Here is a 20,351-nt window from a genome sequence, read left to right on the forward strand (position 1 = left end):
TTTGGACTGTGGGAGGAAACCGAAGCCCCCCCCGGAGGAATCCCACGCAGATACGGGGAGAAAGTGCAAATCCTGCACAGACAGTGACCCAAGCCGGGAATCAAAACTGGGAACCTGGAGCTGTGAAGCAACGGTGCTAACCACTGCGTTACCGTGCCCCCAAAATGATTGCAGGGACTGTTTCAATATATAATAATGCAACGTCTCTTAGAAATCTTCACTTTGGCCTCAATAAAATGCCCCTCTGGCATTAACTGCAGTAATCTAAATAAATAAACTTTTGTTTACAAGAGGCATTGAAATGGCAGTCACGACTTCCGGTAGCGGCAATGACCAGCTGAGCCGCACGTTCGGAGGCTCCCGAAAAAAACGGACTTCGGGGCTTTTTTAAAGGCCCCCAACAGAGCTTAAGAGGCAAATCCCGACGGGGAAGAGGCCAGGAGTTTCCCCAGAGGTCCCATGATGCAGACCAGGAGCGGAGCAGGGAGAGAATCGGGAGGAAAAACTTTTGAAAAAAATCGGGACCCGAAGGACAAAATGGCGGCCAGCGAAAGTTTTAAAGAACTGAAGAAGTGGGTCCAGACGACTCTGCTGAGCCTCTTCCAGGATCTGAAAGTGGAGCTGCTGGAGTCCATCAAGGTAACCAACAGGGAACTGATGGAGACCCAGACAGCCCAGGGGGCTGCGATCCGGGAGCTGCAGCAGCAAGCCGCTGAGAGGGAGGACGAGGTCGTGGCCGTGGTGGGGAAGGTGGAGGTGCACGAGGCGCTCCATAAAAGATGGCAGGAGCGGTTCGAGGAGTTGAACAACCGGTCGAGGAGGAAGAATTTACGGATCCTGGGCCTCACGGAGGGGCTGGAGGGGTCGGACCTAGCGGCCTATGTGGTGATGATGCTGAACACGCTGATGGGGGCTGGGTCCTTCCAGGGACCCCTGGAGTTGGAGGAGGCCCACAGAATTCTGGCTAGGAAGCCCAAGCCGAACGTGCCGCCGCGGGCGGTGTTGGTAAGGTTCCACCGGTTTGTGGATCGTGAGTGTGTGCTCCGGTGGGCCAAGAAGGAGCGGAGCAGCAAATGGGAGAACACGGAGGTGCGGATCTTCCAGGACTGGAGTGCGGAGGTGGCGAGGCGGAGGGCTGGGTTTAACCGAAGGCAGTGCTCCACAGACGGAAGGTGAAGTTTGGAATGCTGCAGCCGGCACGTCTGTGGGTCACCTACCAGGATCAGCACCACTATGTTGAGTCCCCAGAGGAGGCGTGGGCCTTCGTGCAAGCCGAGAAACTGGACACAAACTGAGGGTCCCCCGGATGGGGGATGCTGTGGAATACTGTATTTATTTATACTGTATGTGTATCTGCGGGGTTTAGGGTATGATGTGGGGTGGCCGTAGGGTGGGTGGGGTGATGCCGTACGGGTGTTTTCTTTATGGGTTTTCTAGCAGGAGTTGGGTGGACGGGTTTGGACTGAGGGGTAAACGGGGTGTTTGGGGAGCTGGTGGGGGGGACTGACAATGGGAGTGGCCCTGGAGGAGGAGGGGCCCGGCAGGGCGAAAACGCGGGCTTTCTGCGGGGTCCCCGCGCTGGGAGAGGGAGGGTGCGGGGTTTTCTTTTCCCGCGCAGGAGCGGGGGAGGGTGGACTGGTTGATGGCCACTATGGGGGAGGGGCAGTCCCACGTTGGGAGGAGCCGAAAGTAGGGCGGGAGCCGCCGGGGTCAGCAGAAGATAGCTGGCTCACGGGAGTTCAGTAGAGGGGGGGGGCGCGGCTAGGAGGGGTCCTAGCCTGGGGGGGGGGAGAGAGGGGTTACCGGGTTGCTGCTGAAACGGTCAGGAAGGAACTGGAGGACGCAGGGAGTGCTGGAGGGGAGGAGGTGCCGCCGTGGGAAACTGGCAGAGCGTGGGACGCTGGCCGGGGGTGGGCAAGGGATGGGGTATGGCTAATCGGCAGGGGAAGGGGGCAGGGAGCCCTCGGATCCGGCTGATAACCTGGAATGTGAGGGGGCTGAATGGGCCGGTCAAAAGGGCCCGAGTAGTTGCGCACCTGAAGGGACTGAAGGCGGATGTGGCCATGCTCCAGGAGACACACCTGATAGTGGTGGACCAGGTCCGGCTGAGAAAGGGGTGGGTGGGCCAGGTATTCCACTCAGGGCTGGACGAGAAGAGTAAAGGGGTGGCGATCCTGGTGGGGAAGAAGGTGTTGTTTGAGGCGTTGAAGGTGGTGGCTGACAGTGGCGGGAGGTACGTGATGGTGAGTGGCAAGCTGCATGGGGAGCGGGTAGTGTTGGTGAATGTTTATGCCCCAAATTGGGACGATGCGGGGTTCATGCGGCGTATGCTGGGCCGCATTCCGGACCTGGAGGTGGGGGGCCTGATCATGGGGGGAGACTTTAACACTGCGCTGGATCCCCCATTGGATCGATCCAAGTCCCGGACGGGTAGGAGGTCGGCGGCGGCTAAGGTGCTGAGGGGATTTATGGACCAAATGGGGGGGGGGGGGGGTGGACCCTTGGAGGTTTGAGAGGCCAAGGGCCAGGGAATACTCGTTTTTCTCCCATGTACATAAGGCCTACTCGAGGATTGACTTTTTTGTCCTGAGCAGGGGGCTGGTGCCGAGGGTGGAGGAAGTGGAATACTCCGCCATTGCCGTTTCAGATCATGCCCCGCACTGGATGGACCTCGGGCTGGGGGAAGAGAGGGACCAACGTCCGCTCTGGCGCATGGAGGTGGGGCTGCTGGCAGAGGAGGAGGTGGCCGGGAGGGTCCGGGGGTGTATTGAGAGATACCTCGAGGCCAATGATAACGGGGAGGTTCGGGTGGGGACGGTCTGGGAGGCATTGAAGGCGGTGATGAGGGGGGAATTGATCTCCATCCGAGCCCATAGGGAGAGGGGGGAGCAGAGGGAAAGGGAAAGACTGATAGGGGAGATGGTGCAGGTGGATAGGAGATATGCGGAGGCCCCGGAGGAGGGATTGCTGGGGGAGAGGTGTAGCCTACAGGCCAGATTTGACCTACTGATGACCAGAAAGGCGGAAGCCCAGTGGAGGAAAGCACAGGGGGCAGTGTATGACCACGGGGAGAAGGCGAGCAGGATGCTGGCGCACCAGCTCCGGAAGCGAGACCCGGCCAGGGAGATTGGGGGAGTGAGGGATAGCGCTGGGAAGGTGGTGCGGAGGGGGGTAGAGGTCAATGGGGTCTTCAGGGACTTTTATGGGGAACTGTACCGCTCTGAGCCCCTGGTGGAGGAGGGTGGAATGGGGCGCTTCCTGGACAGGTTGCGTTCCCGAGGGTGGAAGAGGAGCGGGTGGAGGGACTAGGGGCACCGATCGAGTTGGAGGAGGTTGTCAAAGAGATAGGGAGCATGCAGTCGGGGAAGGCGCCGGGGCCGGACGGGTTTCCGGCGGAATTTTATAAAAATTATTTGGACCTGTTGGGCCCCCTGTTGGTTCGGACCTTTAACGAGGCATGGGAGGGGGGGGCTTTGCCCCCAACTATGTCGCGGGCGCTGATTTCCTTGATCCTGAAGCGGGACAAGGACCCTCTGCAGTGTGGATCATATAGGCCGATTTTGTTGCTGAAGGCCGATGCCAAGCTGCTGGCAAAGATCCTGGCCACTAGAATAGAGGATTGTGTGCCGGGGGTCATACATGAGGACCAGACGGGGTTTGTGAAGGGAAGGCAGCTGAACACAAATGTGCGAAGACTCCTCAATGTCATTATGATGCCGGCGGTGGAAGGGGAGGTGGAGATAGTGGTGGTGTTGGACGCGGAGAAGGCCTTTGATAGGGTGGAGTGGGAGTACCTGTGGGAGGTGTTGGAGAGGTTTGGGTTTGGGGAGGGGTTTATTCGGTGGGTGAGGCTGCTCTACGAGGCCCCAATGGCAAGTGTCGCCACAAATAGGAGGAGGTCGGAGTACTTTTGGCTGCATCGGGGGACGAGACAGGGGTGCCCCCTGTCCCCCTTGCTCTTTGCGTTGGCAATTGAGCCCTGGCCATGGCATTGAGGGAGTCAGGGAACTGGAGGGGCCTGGTGCGGGGTGGGGAGGAGCATAGAGTGTCACTGTACGCGGACGACCTGCTGCTGTATGTGGCGGACCCGGTGGGGGGGATGCCGGAGGTTTCTCGGGGTATAAGCTGAACCTGGGCAAGAGCGAGGTGTTTGTGGTGCATCCGGGGGATCAAGAGGAGGGGATTGGTAGGCTCCCACTGAAGCAGGCAGGGAAGAGCTTCAGGTACCTAGGGGTCCAGGTGGCTGGGAGTTGGGGGGCCCTGCACAAGCTCAACCTCACAAGGTTGGTGGAGCAGATGGAGGAGGAGTTTAAGAGGTGGGATATGTTACCGCTGTCACTGGCGGGGAGGGTGCAGTCCGTTAAGATGACGGTGCTCCCGAGGTTTTTGTTCTTGTTCCAGTGCCTCCCCATCTTTATCCCAAAGGCCTTTTTCAGGAGGGTCAACAGCAGTATCACGGGTTTTGTGTGGGCGCATGGGACTCCAAGGGTTTGAAGAGTGTTCCTGGAACGAGGCAGGGATAAGGGGGGGCTGGCGTTGCCCAACCTCTGTGGGTACTACTGGGCGGCCAACGCAGCGATGGTGCGTAAGTGGGTAATGGACGAGGAGGGGGCAGCGTGGAAGAGGATGGAGGCGGCGTCTTGTGTGGGCACGAGCCTGGAAGCGCTAGTAACGGCGCCGTTGCCGCTCCCTCCAACGAGGTATACCACGGGCCCGGTGGTGGCGGCTACCCTCAAAATTTGGGGGCAATGGAGACGGCACAGGGGAGAAATGGGGGGCTCGATGGAGGCCCCGATACATGGGAACCATTGGTTCGCCCCAGGGAGCATTGATGGCGGATTTCTGGGCTGGCACAGGGCAGGGGTTAGGAGGTTGAGGGACCTGTTTGTGGAGGGGAGGTTCGCGAGCTTGGGGGAGTTAGAGGGGAAGTTTGGGCTCCCCCCGGGGAACATGTTTAGGTACATCCAGGTGAGGGCGTTTGCCAGGCAGCAGGTGGAGGGGTTCCCCTTGCTGCCCCCACGAGGGGTGCGGGATAGGGTGCTCTCGGGGGTGTGGGTCGGAGGAGGGAGGATCTCGGACATATACCGGGTAATGCAGGAGGTAGACGAGGCCTCGGTGGAGGAACTGAAGGGGAAGTGGGAAGAGGAGCTGGGGGAGGAGATTGAGGAGGGGACGTGGGCGGATGCCCTGGAGAGAGTGAATTCCTCCTCTTCCTGTGCGAGGCTTAGCCTCATACAGTTCAAGGTGCTGCATGGGGCCCACATGACTGGGACAAGGATGAGTAGGTTTTTCGGGGGCGCGGACAGGTGTGCTAGGTGCTCGGGGAACCCAGCGAACCACACCCTTATGTTTTGGGCGTGCCCAGCGTTGGGGGAGTTTTGGAAGGGGGTAGCAAAGACGGTGTCGAGGGTGGTGGGATCCAGGGTCGAGCCAGGCTGGGGACTCGCAATTTTTGGGGTTGCAGTGGAGTCGGGAGTGCAGGAGGCAATAGAGGCCGGGGTCCTGGCCTTTGCGTCCCTAGTAGCCCGGCGGAGGATCTTGCTCCAATGGAAGGATGCGAGGCCCCCAAGCGTGGAGGCCTGGATCTCGGATATGGCGGGGGTTCATTAAATTGGAGAGGGTGATATTTGCCCTGAGTGGATCAGTACAAGGGTTTTTCAGGCGGTGGCAGCCCTTTTTGGACTTCCTGGCAGAACGGTAGGGAAACAGGCCGACAGCAGCAGCAACCGGGGGGGGGGGGGGGGGGGGGGGGGGGGGGGGAGAACTGTGCATGCACAAGGGTTTGTGGAGGGTGCTATCTCTCTCCTTTGTTTGTTTTTTTTCTTTCCTCTTTTTCTTTGTTTTTGATTCTTCCTTTGTTTGAAGTTGCTCTTGAAGCTGGGGGGCATTGTTTATGGGTGTTACCGCGGATGTACGTTAATAGAGTTAAGATGTTTATATTTTGTAAAAATTTCAATAAAAATTATTTATAAAAAAAAGAAATGGCAGTCACAAGTTCCTATCACAGTTTACTCACATCATGACCACATAGATTAACAACTATGATGGATGGAAGGCCATGCCTGACTGCAAAGAAGCAGAAGAGCCGGCATGTAAGGGAAATCAGAAGGACAGCTGCAACCTCTGCGTTTGCGCTACAACTCTCTGGGGGTTGAGAGCATACCGACCTCCCTTCTCTACTGCCACTCATGAAAGCTTGCCTACTTGGCTAAAAAACGATCGAAGGGCTTCTGGGATATTATGTTTTGTCACAAATAGTTTCAAATATCGGACACTAAGCGACTCAAGAGATTTGGAGATTTGGCAGGAATTGAGATAGATGATCAGCCATAATCCTGCTGAACGACAAAGCAGACTCGAGGGCTGTAATGCCTTTTGCTCCTATTTCATATGTTCCTACAAGCAGCCAAGTACTATCAGTCATACAGAGCACTGGTCAGGCTTCATTGGAGCATTCGAGTTATCACCTTAGGAAAGATGTATGGTCAATCCATCTCGTAAAGTATAAAATACATTAAATAGATAAGGCTGTCTAGAGTTCATAATTTAAGTGTCCATCATTTGAGCACCTCTTATAATCTTCAACTTGAGCATTAGGCTTGGATGTTTATACACTCATTAAAATTGAGTAGTATGGACATTCTGATCTGCAATTAATTTGTACCACATCAATACAGATACATAGAAAATAGGATGAGGCTATTCAGCCCTTCGAGCCTGCTTTGCCATTTGTTACAATCATGGCTGATCATTCAGCTCAGTAACATGTTACCTGTGGGTTAGGCTATTTTACAACATGCTCTATGTTCCTAATAGTTAATGAACATGTGATCTGTCGCTCTTAATCAATTCCTCTTACCTTTGCTGTCTGACACCCTGCAGATCCTACTGCTCCGCCACAGCAGCTGTACTGTGTTTCCCAACCACCGGGTACTGTGATATAAACAATAAAATTAGAAAACATCCGTACATCATTTGCATGTTTTCTGTCAGAGGTAGTAGAATGTTCATTTAGCATCAATTCGCTGAACTTTATATGGGCTATTAAAAGGAGCTAAACTACAACCAAAAATATCAAGAAGCCTAGCATCAAAATGTGCTTCACGCAATCAGTAACTTCAAAGGTAAGGATTGTGGAGCCGGAAAAGTCATGAAATTACATACAATTACATGGAATGGACAGCACAAAAAATGTCATTTGTGCTTTTCAGTGTTGGAGTTTATACTACACATGAGTGAGCCTATTTGCCTCATCTCAGCCTTTCAGTGATCTTTCTATTCCTTTTTCCTTTAGAAAGCATCAAAGTTATTTCCTAGGGTAGAACATTCTACAGTTTAACCATTCTGAATAAAGACATTTCTCCTTATTTGCATGTTGGGATTTATTAGCACCAATCCTGTCATCGTGGATTTATTAGTACCTAGCCTGTCATTATCCCTCCTTGTTTTGGATTCTCCCACAACCGCAAACATTCTTGCCACATCTATCCTGCTCATCTCAATTTTAAAAGACTGCTGTCATGTCATCTCAAAGTCTTCTCTTTACCAAAGAACAAAGTCCCAAGCTATTCAATCCTTCGCAACCCCTCGGTTCTAGTATCATCCTTCTAAATTTTATTTAGATCAATTTCTCCAGCGCTTCCAAGTCCTTTTTAAAAAAATATTTAGAGTGCCCAATTCATTTTTTTCCAATTAAGGGACAATTTAGCGTGGCCAATCCGCCTACCCTGCACATATTTGGGTTGTGGGGGCGAAACCCACGCAGACACGGGGAGAATGTGCAAACTCCACACGGACAGCGATCCAGAGCCAGGATCGAACCTGGGACCTTGGTGCCGAGAGACAGCAGGGCTAACCACCGTGCTGCCCTGCCAAGTCCTTTTTATCGTACACACGACTTCCAAGTGCTGTTAGACCAGCATTCAATACAAGTTTAATATAATTACTTTAAAATTCCATATTCCTAGAAATAACCCCCAGCACTCAGTTACAATTTTAAATTCCTTTCTTGATATGAAATTCATCAGTAGTCCTAGAACCCTTTGCTCATCTGCTCCAGTCAAGTAATTTTCTATTTTTTCCTGTCAAAGTTCATCACCTCACATTTATCAGCGTGAAAGTTCATTTCCCACTTAATTACTTAATCTGCAACTTTTCTCAGGTTTTCTTGTATTAATTATGCTGTATTCCTCCTCAGTGTTAGTTGCAGACTCCCGACAAGCTTGGCATTTTGTTAAAGTTCCACGCTTCCAAGTTTAACATCAATTATGGATAACAGTGGTCCGAGCACAGATCCTTGTGAAACAAAGGCTTCTACTTTCCTCCAAACTAAATAACTACCCTTCCACCACTTCCTTTGCTATCCATTCAGTTATTTATCTACTTTCCCCACACACTCTAATCTTTGCCAATAACTTCTTAATTGATTCCTTGTAGAAAGCTTTTAAAAATCCAAATATACGACATTTCCTATATTACCCTCTTTCCATTACATATTCCAGGAATTTGATCAGGTTAGTTAAGCACCACTCAGCCTGTCAGAAATCATGCTAACTATTGATTATATTTTCTGCTCTTATCAACAGTTCTTTTAGTATTGATTCCAGTATATTTTCTATCACAGACCTTCACCAGTCCTCTGGTTATATTCCCTCTTCTAAGGAACTAGTCCCACTGCTGTCACCTCCCTAGTTTCCTGGACAATGCTTGAATGCATATCATCCAGACCTGAGGTTTTATACTCTTATTCTCTGCCAGCTTGTCAATTATTTTCTCCCTTAATCTTCTTCAATAGAAGTGTTTATTTCGTTACCTTTAGTAAAAAATTAAGGAAAAAGTAATTAGTCATTACTTCTGGTATTTTTTGGTCGTTACAGAAAAGGCCAGTCATTCAGATGTAGAATGCCCTCAACAGCACCACAGCCACAGGGGGCTATTTGGGTCTCCAGGTATACTCACTTGCTCTACATCAACTGATTTCTAAAATGGTTAAACTTGCATCAGAGATGTCCCTCATTGGCTTTAGTGATGAGGGCGGAATGTTTTTTTTTCAAAAAAAGAGTAAGAGTTCATCCCCATTCAGTTCACCATAATGCTGCAGCAACTACCATGGAGATGAGTGATCTGTTGACAAGGCACTTTTACAGGCATAAAAATAATGCATCTCCTGGATTTTGTCAAAGAAGGTCTTTGCTGCAAAACAACTTGATATTAAGAGGCCATATATTGAGAGAAACGGCAGCCATTTGGTGTTTGCTGGTCTCATAATACCTGCTGTTATACTCATTCTTTAATTGTAACATGAATTAGATTTTGTGTGGGAGCAGTTCAACTACAGAAGAGTGTAAATTTCACAACTAAGCAGCAGGGAACTACGCAATGGTTCTGTAGCACAAGGCAGCACGGTGGCAATGATTAGCATTGCTGCCTCACAGCACCAGGGACTCGGGTTCAATTCCGGCCTTGTGTGACCATGTGGAGTTTGCACATTCTCCCAGTGTCTGCGTGGATTTACTCTGGGTGCTCCGGTTTCCTCCCACAGTCCAAAGTGTGTCCTGTGAACTACTTTGAACTGTATTAGGCTCAGCCTGGCACAAGAGGTGGAATTCTCTCTGTGTAAGATAATGCTCCACACCCCTCCCTCCAGCTTCAGCTCCTCGTCCCACTTCCTCTTTACTTCTTCTAATGGTGCTCTCCCAGTCTCCAACAACTACCCATATACATCGGATATTTTCCATTTCCAATCCGATAGGAAGACGGCATCTTCCCCACAAGTGTGGGTCCCGGTAGCCCAGGGAACGAACTCCCACTTGAGTTGAAAATTCTCAACTATTTCCTCCAGCTCCACAAACCTACAGCTCCACAAACAAATCCCTCAACCTCTCCCAAACCTCCCTCTTTCAAATCTTATACACTGCATCCATCTCGAACTTCGCAAATCTTTGGATCCCACAATTCTGCCTGAATTGGTCCCAAATTCTTAGAGACGTCAGCACCACCGGGGCTAGTGGAGAACCTGGCCGGAGAGAATGGAAGAGGGCCGTAACTAACACCTTACACATGACCATACATAGAAAGCCTCCTCCATCTTCCCCCACTCCGGCTCCTTCATTCACCTCTGCACTTTCTCTATGTTTGTTGGTTCCTCTTCCAGATATCCCCACCGGAGGAACCAACAAATTTCAATTACTCCACTTTTCTTCCCAAAACTGCACACGTTAACTAGACAAAATGGGCCAAAAACCAAGTGGTGACCACTCACCTCATTGCCAGCACCGGAAGTGCAACACATTATCATCTCTTAATGTGCCAGTATCAGCACCCTTCTTAGCCTTGATCACCTCCATTTACATTCCTTTTGTCTTTCTGTCCACGATATCATTGTCAATTTCTATCTATCGCTGACCCTCTATCCAGCCCCCACCCCAACAGTTTAAATCGGATCCTATTTCTATTTCTCTCCAGCTTTGACAAAAGAGTCACCCAGAACGTTAGCTTCCTTCTCTCTCCACAGAGGCTGTCAGACCTCCTGAGATTGTCCAGTATTTTCTGTTTTTGTTTGATTCCAGCATCCTCAGTAATTTACTTTTATCTTGGTGTTGTAACTTTTACATTGACATTTTGAGCATTAACCAGCAAGAAAGGCAAAGGGTCAGTGAACATTACTGATCTTTTGAAGCAGGATCCATTTTAGTGCAGTGATCGTTCAGATTAAAACAAATCCCAAGCTAGACGTAGAGAAAACGTCCTCAGTTGTTTAGGCGCAACCAAAACGAAGGATCATAAAAATATGCTAGTCACTAATAAATCCACGAGTGAATTCAGGGGAAACTCGCTCAGAGTGGTCAGAATATGGAACGTTCCAGCATAATGAGTAGCTGAGGCAAATAGCATTATAATGATTAGAAGTTAGGTGAAGTAGGTTGGAGCAGGTTAGTGTAGAGCGTAAACAGAAGCAATGTCCAAACGTAACAAATGGTTTATTTCTGTGCTGTACATTCTACGTAGTTCTATGCAACAAGTTATTATGCTCACATGAAAGAAGATTCTTAAGCTGGTCAGAGCAAGGCAAAACTCTTTTCAAATATTCACTGATGTAACATAAAACTATGCTCTGGTCGTGTAACAAGATTTTTCTTCATGATCATTTCCTCAATGAAATATCAACATTGAACTCACTTTTATGTCGGCGTAACCGTCCCCAGTGGTAGTTGCACTCTTCCTTGCGGATGCAATCCCCACGAATGGAAACACTGTACTCAGATCCGCAGCGACAGCAGATCCTTAATAAAGCTAAATTAAAACAAACAAACTTGAAGTATGCACATTTTAGGCAGTAAAGTGTCAATACACAAATTCAGCTACATGGAATTTCCAGAAGTTGCTATCACAAATCCTAAAAGTAATTGTTAACTCAGGTTTTCCTCACCTTCTGAATGTACACTTCCACAAATTCTAACAATCCTCAATTGGCCAAGTGAAACTCAGTTGAATACTCAAGCCAAGCAAGGCACCACATCAGCTCACCCAATCATCTACATCCAAATACTTGTATCTACCAACAGAGGTCACTGGACAGCAATCATGATCGAGAATGTTGGAGCCCAAGTGCTAATCAGAGTGAGACAAGCCGACTCATCACAGCCAGATTGTGAAGAAAGCAGTTCTTAGCAATGCTTAAACAAGGACATTTTGTTTGCATAAATCATATGTAGTAGGCACAACTATCAAGCATCATTCTTTCCCTCTTGCACCTGGTTTATAACACTGCAATTGATAAGGGGCACCATTTTCTCCAATTCACCTCAGGTAATGATACAGGAGTTCTATTGAATATTAACATAGTTGCTTTTGAATGAATCCGAGTTGAGTGACAGGTGTCATTATCGACCAACAAGAAAATGGAAGCCCAATGTCAAGATATCACTGAAGTGCAAACAAAGTCTTTGACCTGAAGATCGGTCAGAACGCAGGAATGGATCTTGGTATATATTAGATTAAACATTGCAAAAGCATTCGTTTAGATGCACGAGACCAGGGCGAGGCATTAATTTTAAACTTGCCATATTTATTAATTTGTGTTTCAAACCACTTTTTTGATCATTTTCTATCCCAAAGATCTTTGTTGGAAATAGATTCTGAAGGAGATATTTACTCTCTTGTGGTTTAATCTTTATGTTGGAAAAAGTGCCACAGTATGTGTTTTTACATCAATGTATTACCGCATGTAAATACATTTTACGATTAGATTTAAACTGATTTCATCAGTTTGAGTGCATGTAACGTCCTGCCTGTTTACTGGACAAGAATAAGATGGGCATCTCAGAGACCTCTGGAGTATAATACCTTGGTGGAAGAGTTACAGTCTTGCTCACATCACACAAGTTTCATTCAATTAACACAAAATATTAGGTCACTTATTGGAATTTCCTATTTAAAAGGATGTCAGAGAGGCATTTAGAGGACGTAATGGGTACAAGTAGATTGAAACACTCATCTATTCTTAGTTTTTAGCAATCCTGATTACCAAAGTCACACATTCTAACCATTAGATTATTGGACTGAATTTTTTCACCAAGTTTTCAGGAAAGCTGTTGAATAATCTAGAATCGTGCTAGACAGCCCAAGTCTTCCAAAATAGCATAACTTTCATAAAATACAATTCTATTGTCACCATTCTCCTGAGCATTGTACAGACGCACACCACCCCTACTTCTACCAGCTGAAGGCATTGAATTTCAATAGCAATTGCTTGTTATTCTGAAACCCAATAAGACAAGTATGGGGAATGCGGGTTTAGACGTAGGCTGTCTAGTTATAGTTGAAGCAAATAATCAATTTGCCACTATTAGACGTAGAATTCTCAGTGGATCTGTTATTATCCAGGGATTAATATCCAATTTCTTTTTGCACAAAATGTAATCTACATAAACTACAAGTTTACCAAGAGGAGCTTGTCTATCATCTTTGAATTGTAACAACCATCATTCCTTACATGTATGTCTATGCAATGAGGGTTGGCAGCACATTGATCAATTGTGGGAGCCAACTGCACAGGATTCTACACATGTACAAATAAACCGATTGCATTTTCAACACCAATAAATCTGATGTTTTCTCACATCTTAGCTACATTATATAATGTTCAGTTAAAATTTCCGTTTTATCACTTGCTTCCAAACAGGTGATAACATCAATGTTCAGTAATTTGCTGCAAAATACAGCCTTTCCACTGATCGTCTTTACATGAACTTTCAAAGTCAAGGGATCCAAACAGGGCAAATTAATTCACTTGATTGAACTTAACTTTCTACAAGACCAAAAAATTTGGTATAGTCAAACACGTGTATTCTCAGTGTAATAAGCGTGATGCAGAAATCAACTAATTTTTTGTGCGTTTGATAGTATTGTAATTAATTTACTCAATCAGCAAAACTATTAATGAGTTCTTTATTTTTAGGAAATATGGTAACATTTGCTGTTTGTTGAATATATTTACAAGTATGATGTGCCTTAAATAATTCTAAAACCATAAAGGAGCCTGGAATTTATATTTTCACACAGAACTGAGCAAGACATGTATAAGGAGGGAAGGCAAGAAAGGAGGGAAGGCAAGAAAGGAGGGAAGGCAAGAAAGGAGGGAAGGCAAGAAAGGAGGGAAGGCAAGAAAGGAGGGAAGGCAAGAAAGGAGGGAAAGAAAGAAAGGAGGGAAAGAAAGAAAGGAGGGAAAGAAAGAAAGGAGGGAAAGAAAGAAAGGAGGGAAAGAAAGAAAGGAGGGAAAGAAAGAAAGGAGGGAAAGAAAGAAAGGAGGGAAAGAAAGAAAGGAGGGAAAGAAAGAAAGGAGGGAAAGAAAGGTTATATATTAGAGATCTGCATTATATATCTGATGCAAACATCAAAAATTATATTTTAAAATATTTGAAAATACCATTCACAGTTTGATAGCTACAGTCGAGTATCCTTTATATATAAATCCGAAAACTGAACAAGTTCAAAAACTACACTTTATTTTTAAACCTCATGGACCTTAGCATGGGAATTCTCTGACCAGAGCTGAAATAAACCTTGCCGACTGCACAAAACCTTTAGCGCAGCAATTCTTTGACCCGAGCTGAAATGAACCTTACCGACTGCACACAAGCTTTAGCGCAGGAATTGTTTGACCCGAGCAACATGAACCCTGCCGACCACACCTAAACTTCAGTGTGGGAAGTCTAGTTGTCTGTCTGCACTCTTTACCTCACTCTCCTACAAGAATCACAGATGGCTCTCTGGATGGGAACTTATTACAGGTGTCCTGTATTTATTATTCAGTGGTACATCTTACTTTTCTAGCCATTTTATTTAAACTCTAGCTCATCTAGGTTTCAGCAATTGTAATGCAAGTCGGCTTAGTTCTATATGTGGTTTCTGAAATGCTACTGTTGCCAAGTATAATGGATACTTAACCTGTATAAAAAGCTTTAGAACCATACACCGTCACACTTGAAAATGTCCACATGTATAGTGGAAATGATTTGCAAACTGTAAACATACTGCCCCACAAAAGGTGGCGCTGCAGCAACTTAATTTTGCCAGTCTATTTCCTCCACTTGTACACAGAGAAACACCAATATTTGAACCAAGTCTATTTCTAAACTTTCCGAACTGCCATAAATTAACAATATCAGAAATATGTAAAAGCATCGTGCAAAAATTACACAAATATAAGGGTGAACTTTATGACTCATGTACAAGTGTAAAGTCACCATAGTCCCAGATGACCATTGGCTGCTTTCCCCTTTGAGGGGGAGAGCTGACAGGCGGTGATTTAACCAGAGGACCACCACACCTCAGGCGAGGGCAAGGTTCATGAATAACCTAAGCTGGTACGGGAATTGAAGCTCTTGGCTTCACTCCGCATTACGAACCAGCCAACTGAGCTAAACCGGCCCTCAATAAGACTCCTAAACAGGGACTCAATGCCATAAATGCAATATGCTATAATTATTCCCTGGCCCTCCATCCCAACTTCACTTGCTCATAACTCCTCAAATGCAACACCTTGGAAGGTTGATCAGTACAAATTGATTTTAAAAAGCCATACGAATACATCTCTGCTTTAAATGGCAAGGCCAGTGTTATGTTCTTATATTTAGGCAACTTGTTTGAGTAGACAGGGGCAGATACAATCCGAACACTTCGAACTTGACAATCGCTTGGAAATTTTAGAAATGTATTATATTAAGCGTTAAAAAGCCCATTGAGTTTTTCTGCTCCTCGGAATCATGTCCATGCCCATTCAAGATAGCTCAGCTAGTTTAGATAGTCAGCAACTGAATTAGCCAACCTAAGCTTCAGCAGCTATAGGGGTTGTAAATTGACCAAATCAGCAGGGGAATGATATCTCCTGATCGCTATCCAAAAACCCATGCTGGAAAGGCTGTGCGAATAAACTTGCAGGGTGGGTGATTAGATGGCAAATGAATTTCAATAACAACTTGCGGTTATATCATGATTTGAAGTATCAAAATTTCCCAAGACACTCCCACTGGAGCATTAAAAAAAACTAAATATGACACCGAGCCTCAGAAGGCCATGTTAGGTCAGATGACCTAAAAACTTGGTCAAAAAGATATATTTTACTAGAGTCTTAAAGAAGGAGAGTGGGGTAGACAGGCAAAGAGGTGCAGGGAGGGAATTCTAGAGCTTCGTGCCTAGGCAGCTAAGGCACTGTAAAATTCCAAAACGATAATAATAATAATCTTTATTGTCACAAGTAGGCTTACATTAACACTGCAATGAAGTTACTGTGAAAAGCCCCCAATCGCCACATTCCTGCACCTGTTTGGGTACACGGAGGGAGAATTCAGAATATCCAATTTACCCAACAGCACGTATTTCGGGACCTTTGGGAGGAAACCAGAGTACCTGGAGGAAACCCACGCTGACACAGGGAGAACGTGCAGACTCCGCACAGACAGTGGGCTAGTACGTAAATAAAGACAGAAACCAAGGATGGGATTTTCCAGCCCCCGTGGGATATTTTCCAGCAGCGGAGGTAGCCCAACACTGGCTGGCAGCGGAATCGTTTTGCATACCCTGCACCCTCCATCGCCGGGGAACCCGCCATGGGGAGGGGGGTCGCCATCGGTGGGACCGTAAGATCCCACCAGCAGCAAGGGCCAGATAATTTCAGCCATGTCCTGCCGCCTTTCACAGAGCTTTATTCTTATGACCCAAACGCCAGAATTTTACACCTGTTTTTCCTTTAGAAACAGCCAGTGATGTGCTTACCCAATTAACCTACAATTATTTAAACATCCTTTATTGTAAACTATTTCCTAACCGAACATTCAATGGTGAAGCAATTACAATTGGGGATGACTCAAGGTACCAGAATTAGATGGGTGCAGTTTGCTCAGAGTGTTGTGGTTCAGGAACCAATTCTAGAGATTTGGGGGGGGGGGACATGGTGGGATCTGTCATGTGAGAATACCTTTAAGGAATGGGTGTTTTTTTTTTATAGAATAACTGTAGTGGGTGTACCTTTAAGAAATGGGTGTTTATTACTGCAGTGATGTCAGAGTGTGGGTGGAGCTGGGCTGTCTGCCAGCTTTTAGTTTCACTTTGAGAAAAGCTTGGAGTGTCTGTGTTTTTTTGGTTTTGTTTCAGTGTTGGAGCTGCAGCCAGCCAAAGAATGTATAATGTTGTGTTCTCTGCCATTTAAAGACTACCCCTTGATCATTTGGTGAATTCAGAGTTATAACTGTTCTCAGTAGTGAATTTAAACCTGAAGTGCTTCTGTTAAAAGATGTTTTAAAGTCTTATGGATGTTAAAAGGAAAGTATGGATTACTTAGTGTTGTATTCTTTGGGGGTTGTATTTGAATTAATGGTTGCTAAGATGTTCACTGTATGTTTTAAAAAGGTTAACTTGAGTTCATAGAATAAACATTGTTTTGCTTTAAAAATACTTTTCCATTTCTGCTGTACCACACCTGTAGAGTGGGCCGTATGCTCCCCATACCACAATCTATTAAAATTTGTGGGTCAGGTGAACTCCATAATACACTTTGGGGTTCTCTAAACCCTGACCCATAACAAATCTGAAAACAAGGAAGAGAATTTTAAACTCAAGACGTTGTATGACTGGGAGCCAACGTGAGTCAGTGAACACGGGTGATGGCTGAATGGGACTTGGTGTGAGCAGAGTTTCAGATGACCTCAAGTTTATAGAGGATACAATTTGGGAGAACAGCCAGGAATGTGTTGGAATATTCAATACTGGAGGTAATAAAGGTATGATCAAGAGTTTCAGCAGCAGATAAGTTGAGACAGGAACAAAATTGGGCAACAATACGGAGGTGAAAACAGGTGGTCTTAAAATGACATCAGTAAGTGGTTGGAGGCTCATCTTGGGATCAAATAAAAAATAAACATAAGTGAAAGATGGTGCAATTGGGTAGGAAGAATAAAGAGGCCATATGCCTGAACAGTAGAACACTCAAAAGGGACAAGGGGCAAAGAGCTTTGGGATGTAGATAAACAAGTCACTAAAAATAGCAACAAGTTAATAAGCCATCGCAAAAAACAAACCAAGCATTGGGTTAATTTCTAGAGTGAGAGGATTGAAAAGCAGGGAAGTAGAACCTTGGTTAGACCACACACTACACTTCTGATAGCCATATGATATCCAGGATATAGAGGCATTGGAGAATTTGCCAAAAACAAAAATTTGTATGGGAGATATCAGATTATAAAGACAGAGCAAGCTGGGGCTCTTTTCTACAAAAGAAAATGTCAAAGAGGCGACTCGAGACAGGGAATATGTTTCCACTTAGATGGTATTCAAAACCAGGGACCATAAGTACAAGAGTCACTAACAAATTTCATAGGGAATTCTTGGGAACTATCTTTACCCAAAGAGTGGCATGAATGTGGAATGGGGGCAGCTGAGGGAAATATCATAGCTGCATCCAAGAAAAAGCTAGAGCAATGCATGAGGGAGAAAATACCAGAAGGGTACGTTGATGGAATTAGGTGAAGTGGATTGGGAGGAGGCTTGTGTGGAGCATAAATGCTGGCATACACTATTTGGGCTGAATGGCCTATTTCTGCACTTTAGATGCAATGTCTGATGACACTGGTTCAGTTGTGATGCACCTGCAATTAAATAGTTCACAATGATTCAGGCTTGGAGCTTCTGCATGTTTTCTACCCAGATATCAGTGTACTGCATATCATTGACAATAGCATCAAAAACGATTTTGGAAGTTAAAACGTAAGCCTGTCATACCCATGGCCACTTGCACTTCAATTTCCACGATTTATTATACTGGTTCAAAAGTCAATTTACTCAAAAGTAGCAGTTAGGAAAATTTCGGATGCACAAATGCCTGTGGTTACATTAATTCATCATTAATGACCTGCAGCTTCAGTGACTAGCAGTCAATGCATTTTGGAAGGTCTAATATAGATGGGAACTATACAGTTAATGGCCGAACCCTTATGAATATTGACAAGCAGAGAAATCTGGGCGTACAGGTTCACAGATCACTGAAAGTGGCAGCGCAGGTGGATAAGATAGTCAAGAAGGAGTACGGCATGCGGGCAACAAATATTTCTAAAATAATAACAGCCGGTATGACAAGTTTGGGAAGTTTGATTCTTAAAAGCTGCCCTGGCTTCATCAAGGAGCATGGAGGAAAATGTGTTTAAACTGGCAATTATAAAAACAAGCCTAAGATATTGGGCATTATCGTGGACAGGTAATTAAATAGCAGTTAGGGGAGTTTAAAATTGCCACTGAGCTTTGCAGTAAAGGGTGAAAATTCTAAGTTGCAAGGCATGCAAAAGAAATATACTGTGACTTTAAAATTCCAGCTCCAAGTTTCATTTGGCCATTGAAAACAAAGTTATTTTGCAGATGCAGAATTCAGAATTGGTTGGCTTGCTTACTATGAACACTTGGATTTTTACAGTATAAAAATTAAAATGTGAAAGAAAAATCCGTTGGATCCTTTTAAAGGTTAAAAAAAATTTTTTTTTGCTGGTAGTATAACATTTACTTACGGTCAGTAATATTCTTTCTCTCATCCTGATTATAAAGCACTGCAACACCGGGTTTCTCTGGATGAGGCCTTGGGTAGCAATTTTCTTGCAATTGCTCTTCAGTTAAAACATACTCGGTCAGCCTCTTGTACAGCATAGCACCTGGATGAAATGAAATTTGCCATCATATTTGGGACTGGTTGTACAGTAATCATTTTATCTTTACAATCTAAGTTTGAATCCAGCCCAAACCGGTTGGACTACCCCCCCCCCCCCCCCCCCCCCCCCCCCCCAACCACCACGCCGCCCCCCACCACACAACTGTAATGAAATTTGTTTCAACATTCTAGAACCCCTTCCTAGTGAATAGAACTGCACAGCACAAAATAATAATTTGCTAGTAAAGTGACAGATTCATTCCAAGCTGAAATAGGAACGTTATGTCGATGCTTAAGGCATAATAATGGGGAAGTTATAGTGGGAGCTTTATTCTGAATCGTTCCAATTCTACCTCTGAATGTCTTGATGCTAAATTCCATAAATGTAAAAACCATCCGGCTCAAATATTTTTCCCAAGTGAACTTCGCCTCAAATTCAGATCCAATATATATATATTTTTGTTCAACATTTTACACGGTTCCTGATGCCGCAAAATATCTAATCTCTGTCCATTTTTATTTTGGAAAAACAAATCCAATTTATCATGGGAAATTACTGAAATCTGACCAAGTATTTTACAATTTTAGATAAGGGTTCATCTAGAGTTTACCAATACAAAATGAGCACATGGAAAGTCCTGGAACACAGGTGGCTCAAATAGAGTCACCTCATGTAGGGTGTGAGACCGTTTCAGCTGCTGCTAGCAATTATATTTTAGTTAGTTTTGTAAGACAGTCCACCATTATAATATTTGGGGTATTTTCTTAATACTTTATCATTCTTGCTGCTGATATTCAAATTGAATCAGACAACTAGTAAAGATGGGCATTCTTTTAAAGATTCGAAGCATACTGCAGATCAAGAGTTCATGAAAAAGCCAAAAAAGGCAGATACAATGACACTTGAAGCATTCTATTTCCCCTCTTCACAGAGTACCATCTATCGACAACTTCTACATATACTTCAAGGTCATAGGGGAACCCAAATTGGAACTGCTCTTTTCTCTTGCAGATTCTGCCAAACATGCTGTTTTATTCCAGTTTCCCATCATTTTGCATTTTTAAAAATATGTCTTTCAGGACTTTGTCAGCTCCGTAAATAGTGGTGCTGCCAAATCACTCTGATGATGGACATAAATATTCATCACCCAGAGTAAGTTAC

At 45.5% G+C, this 20,351-nt stretch overlaps 1 protein-coding gene across 2 annotated transcripts in view; it reads right to left on the bottom strand.

Annotated features, from left to right (window-relative positions):
• The window catches only part of rexo1 (REX1, RNA exonuclease 1 homolog), a 114,037-nt gene that overhangs the window by 13,919 nt on the left and 79,767 nt on the right, over positions 1-20,351 (bottom strand). For both annotated transcript variants that reach the window (XR_005457915.1, XM_038776604.1), the window contains exons 9-11: positions 19,053-19,193; positions 11,179-11,292; positions 6,860-6,933 (exon numbers count right to left, since the gene is read on the bottom strand). Coding sequence is in view for 1 of the 2 variants with exons in the window: in XM_038776604.1 (XP_038632532.1) it covers positions 6,860-6,933; positions 11,179-11,292; positions 19,053-19,193 (329 nt within the window). In the remaining variant the exon portion in view is untranslated. The remainder of the gene's footprint in view (positions 1-6,859; positions 6,934-11,178; positions 11,293-19,052; positions 19,194-20,351) is intronic.

The sequence above is a fragment of the Scyliorhinus canicula genome, chromosome 18 (genome assembly GCF_902713615.1).
Source record: "Scyliorhinus canicula chromosome 18, sScyCan1.1, whole genome shotgun sequence".
In the NCBI taxonomy this organism is placed as follows: Eukaryota; Metazoa; Chordata; class Chondrichthyes; order Carcharhiniformes; family Scyliorhinidae; genus Scyliorhinus; species Scyliorhinus canicula.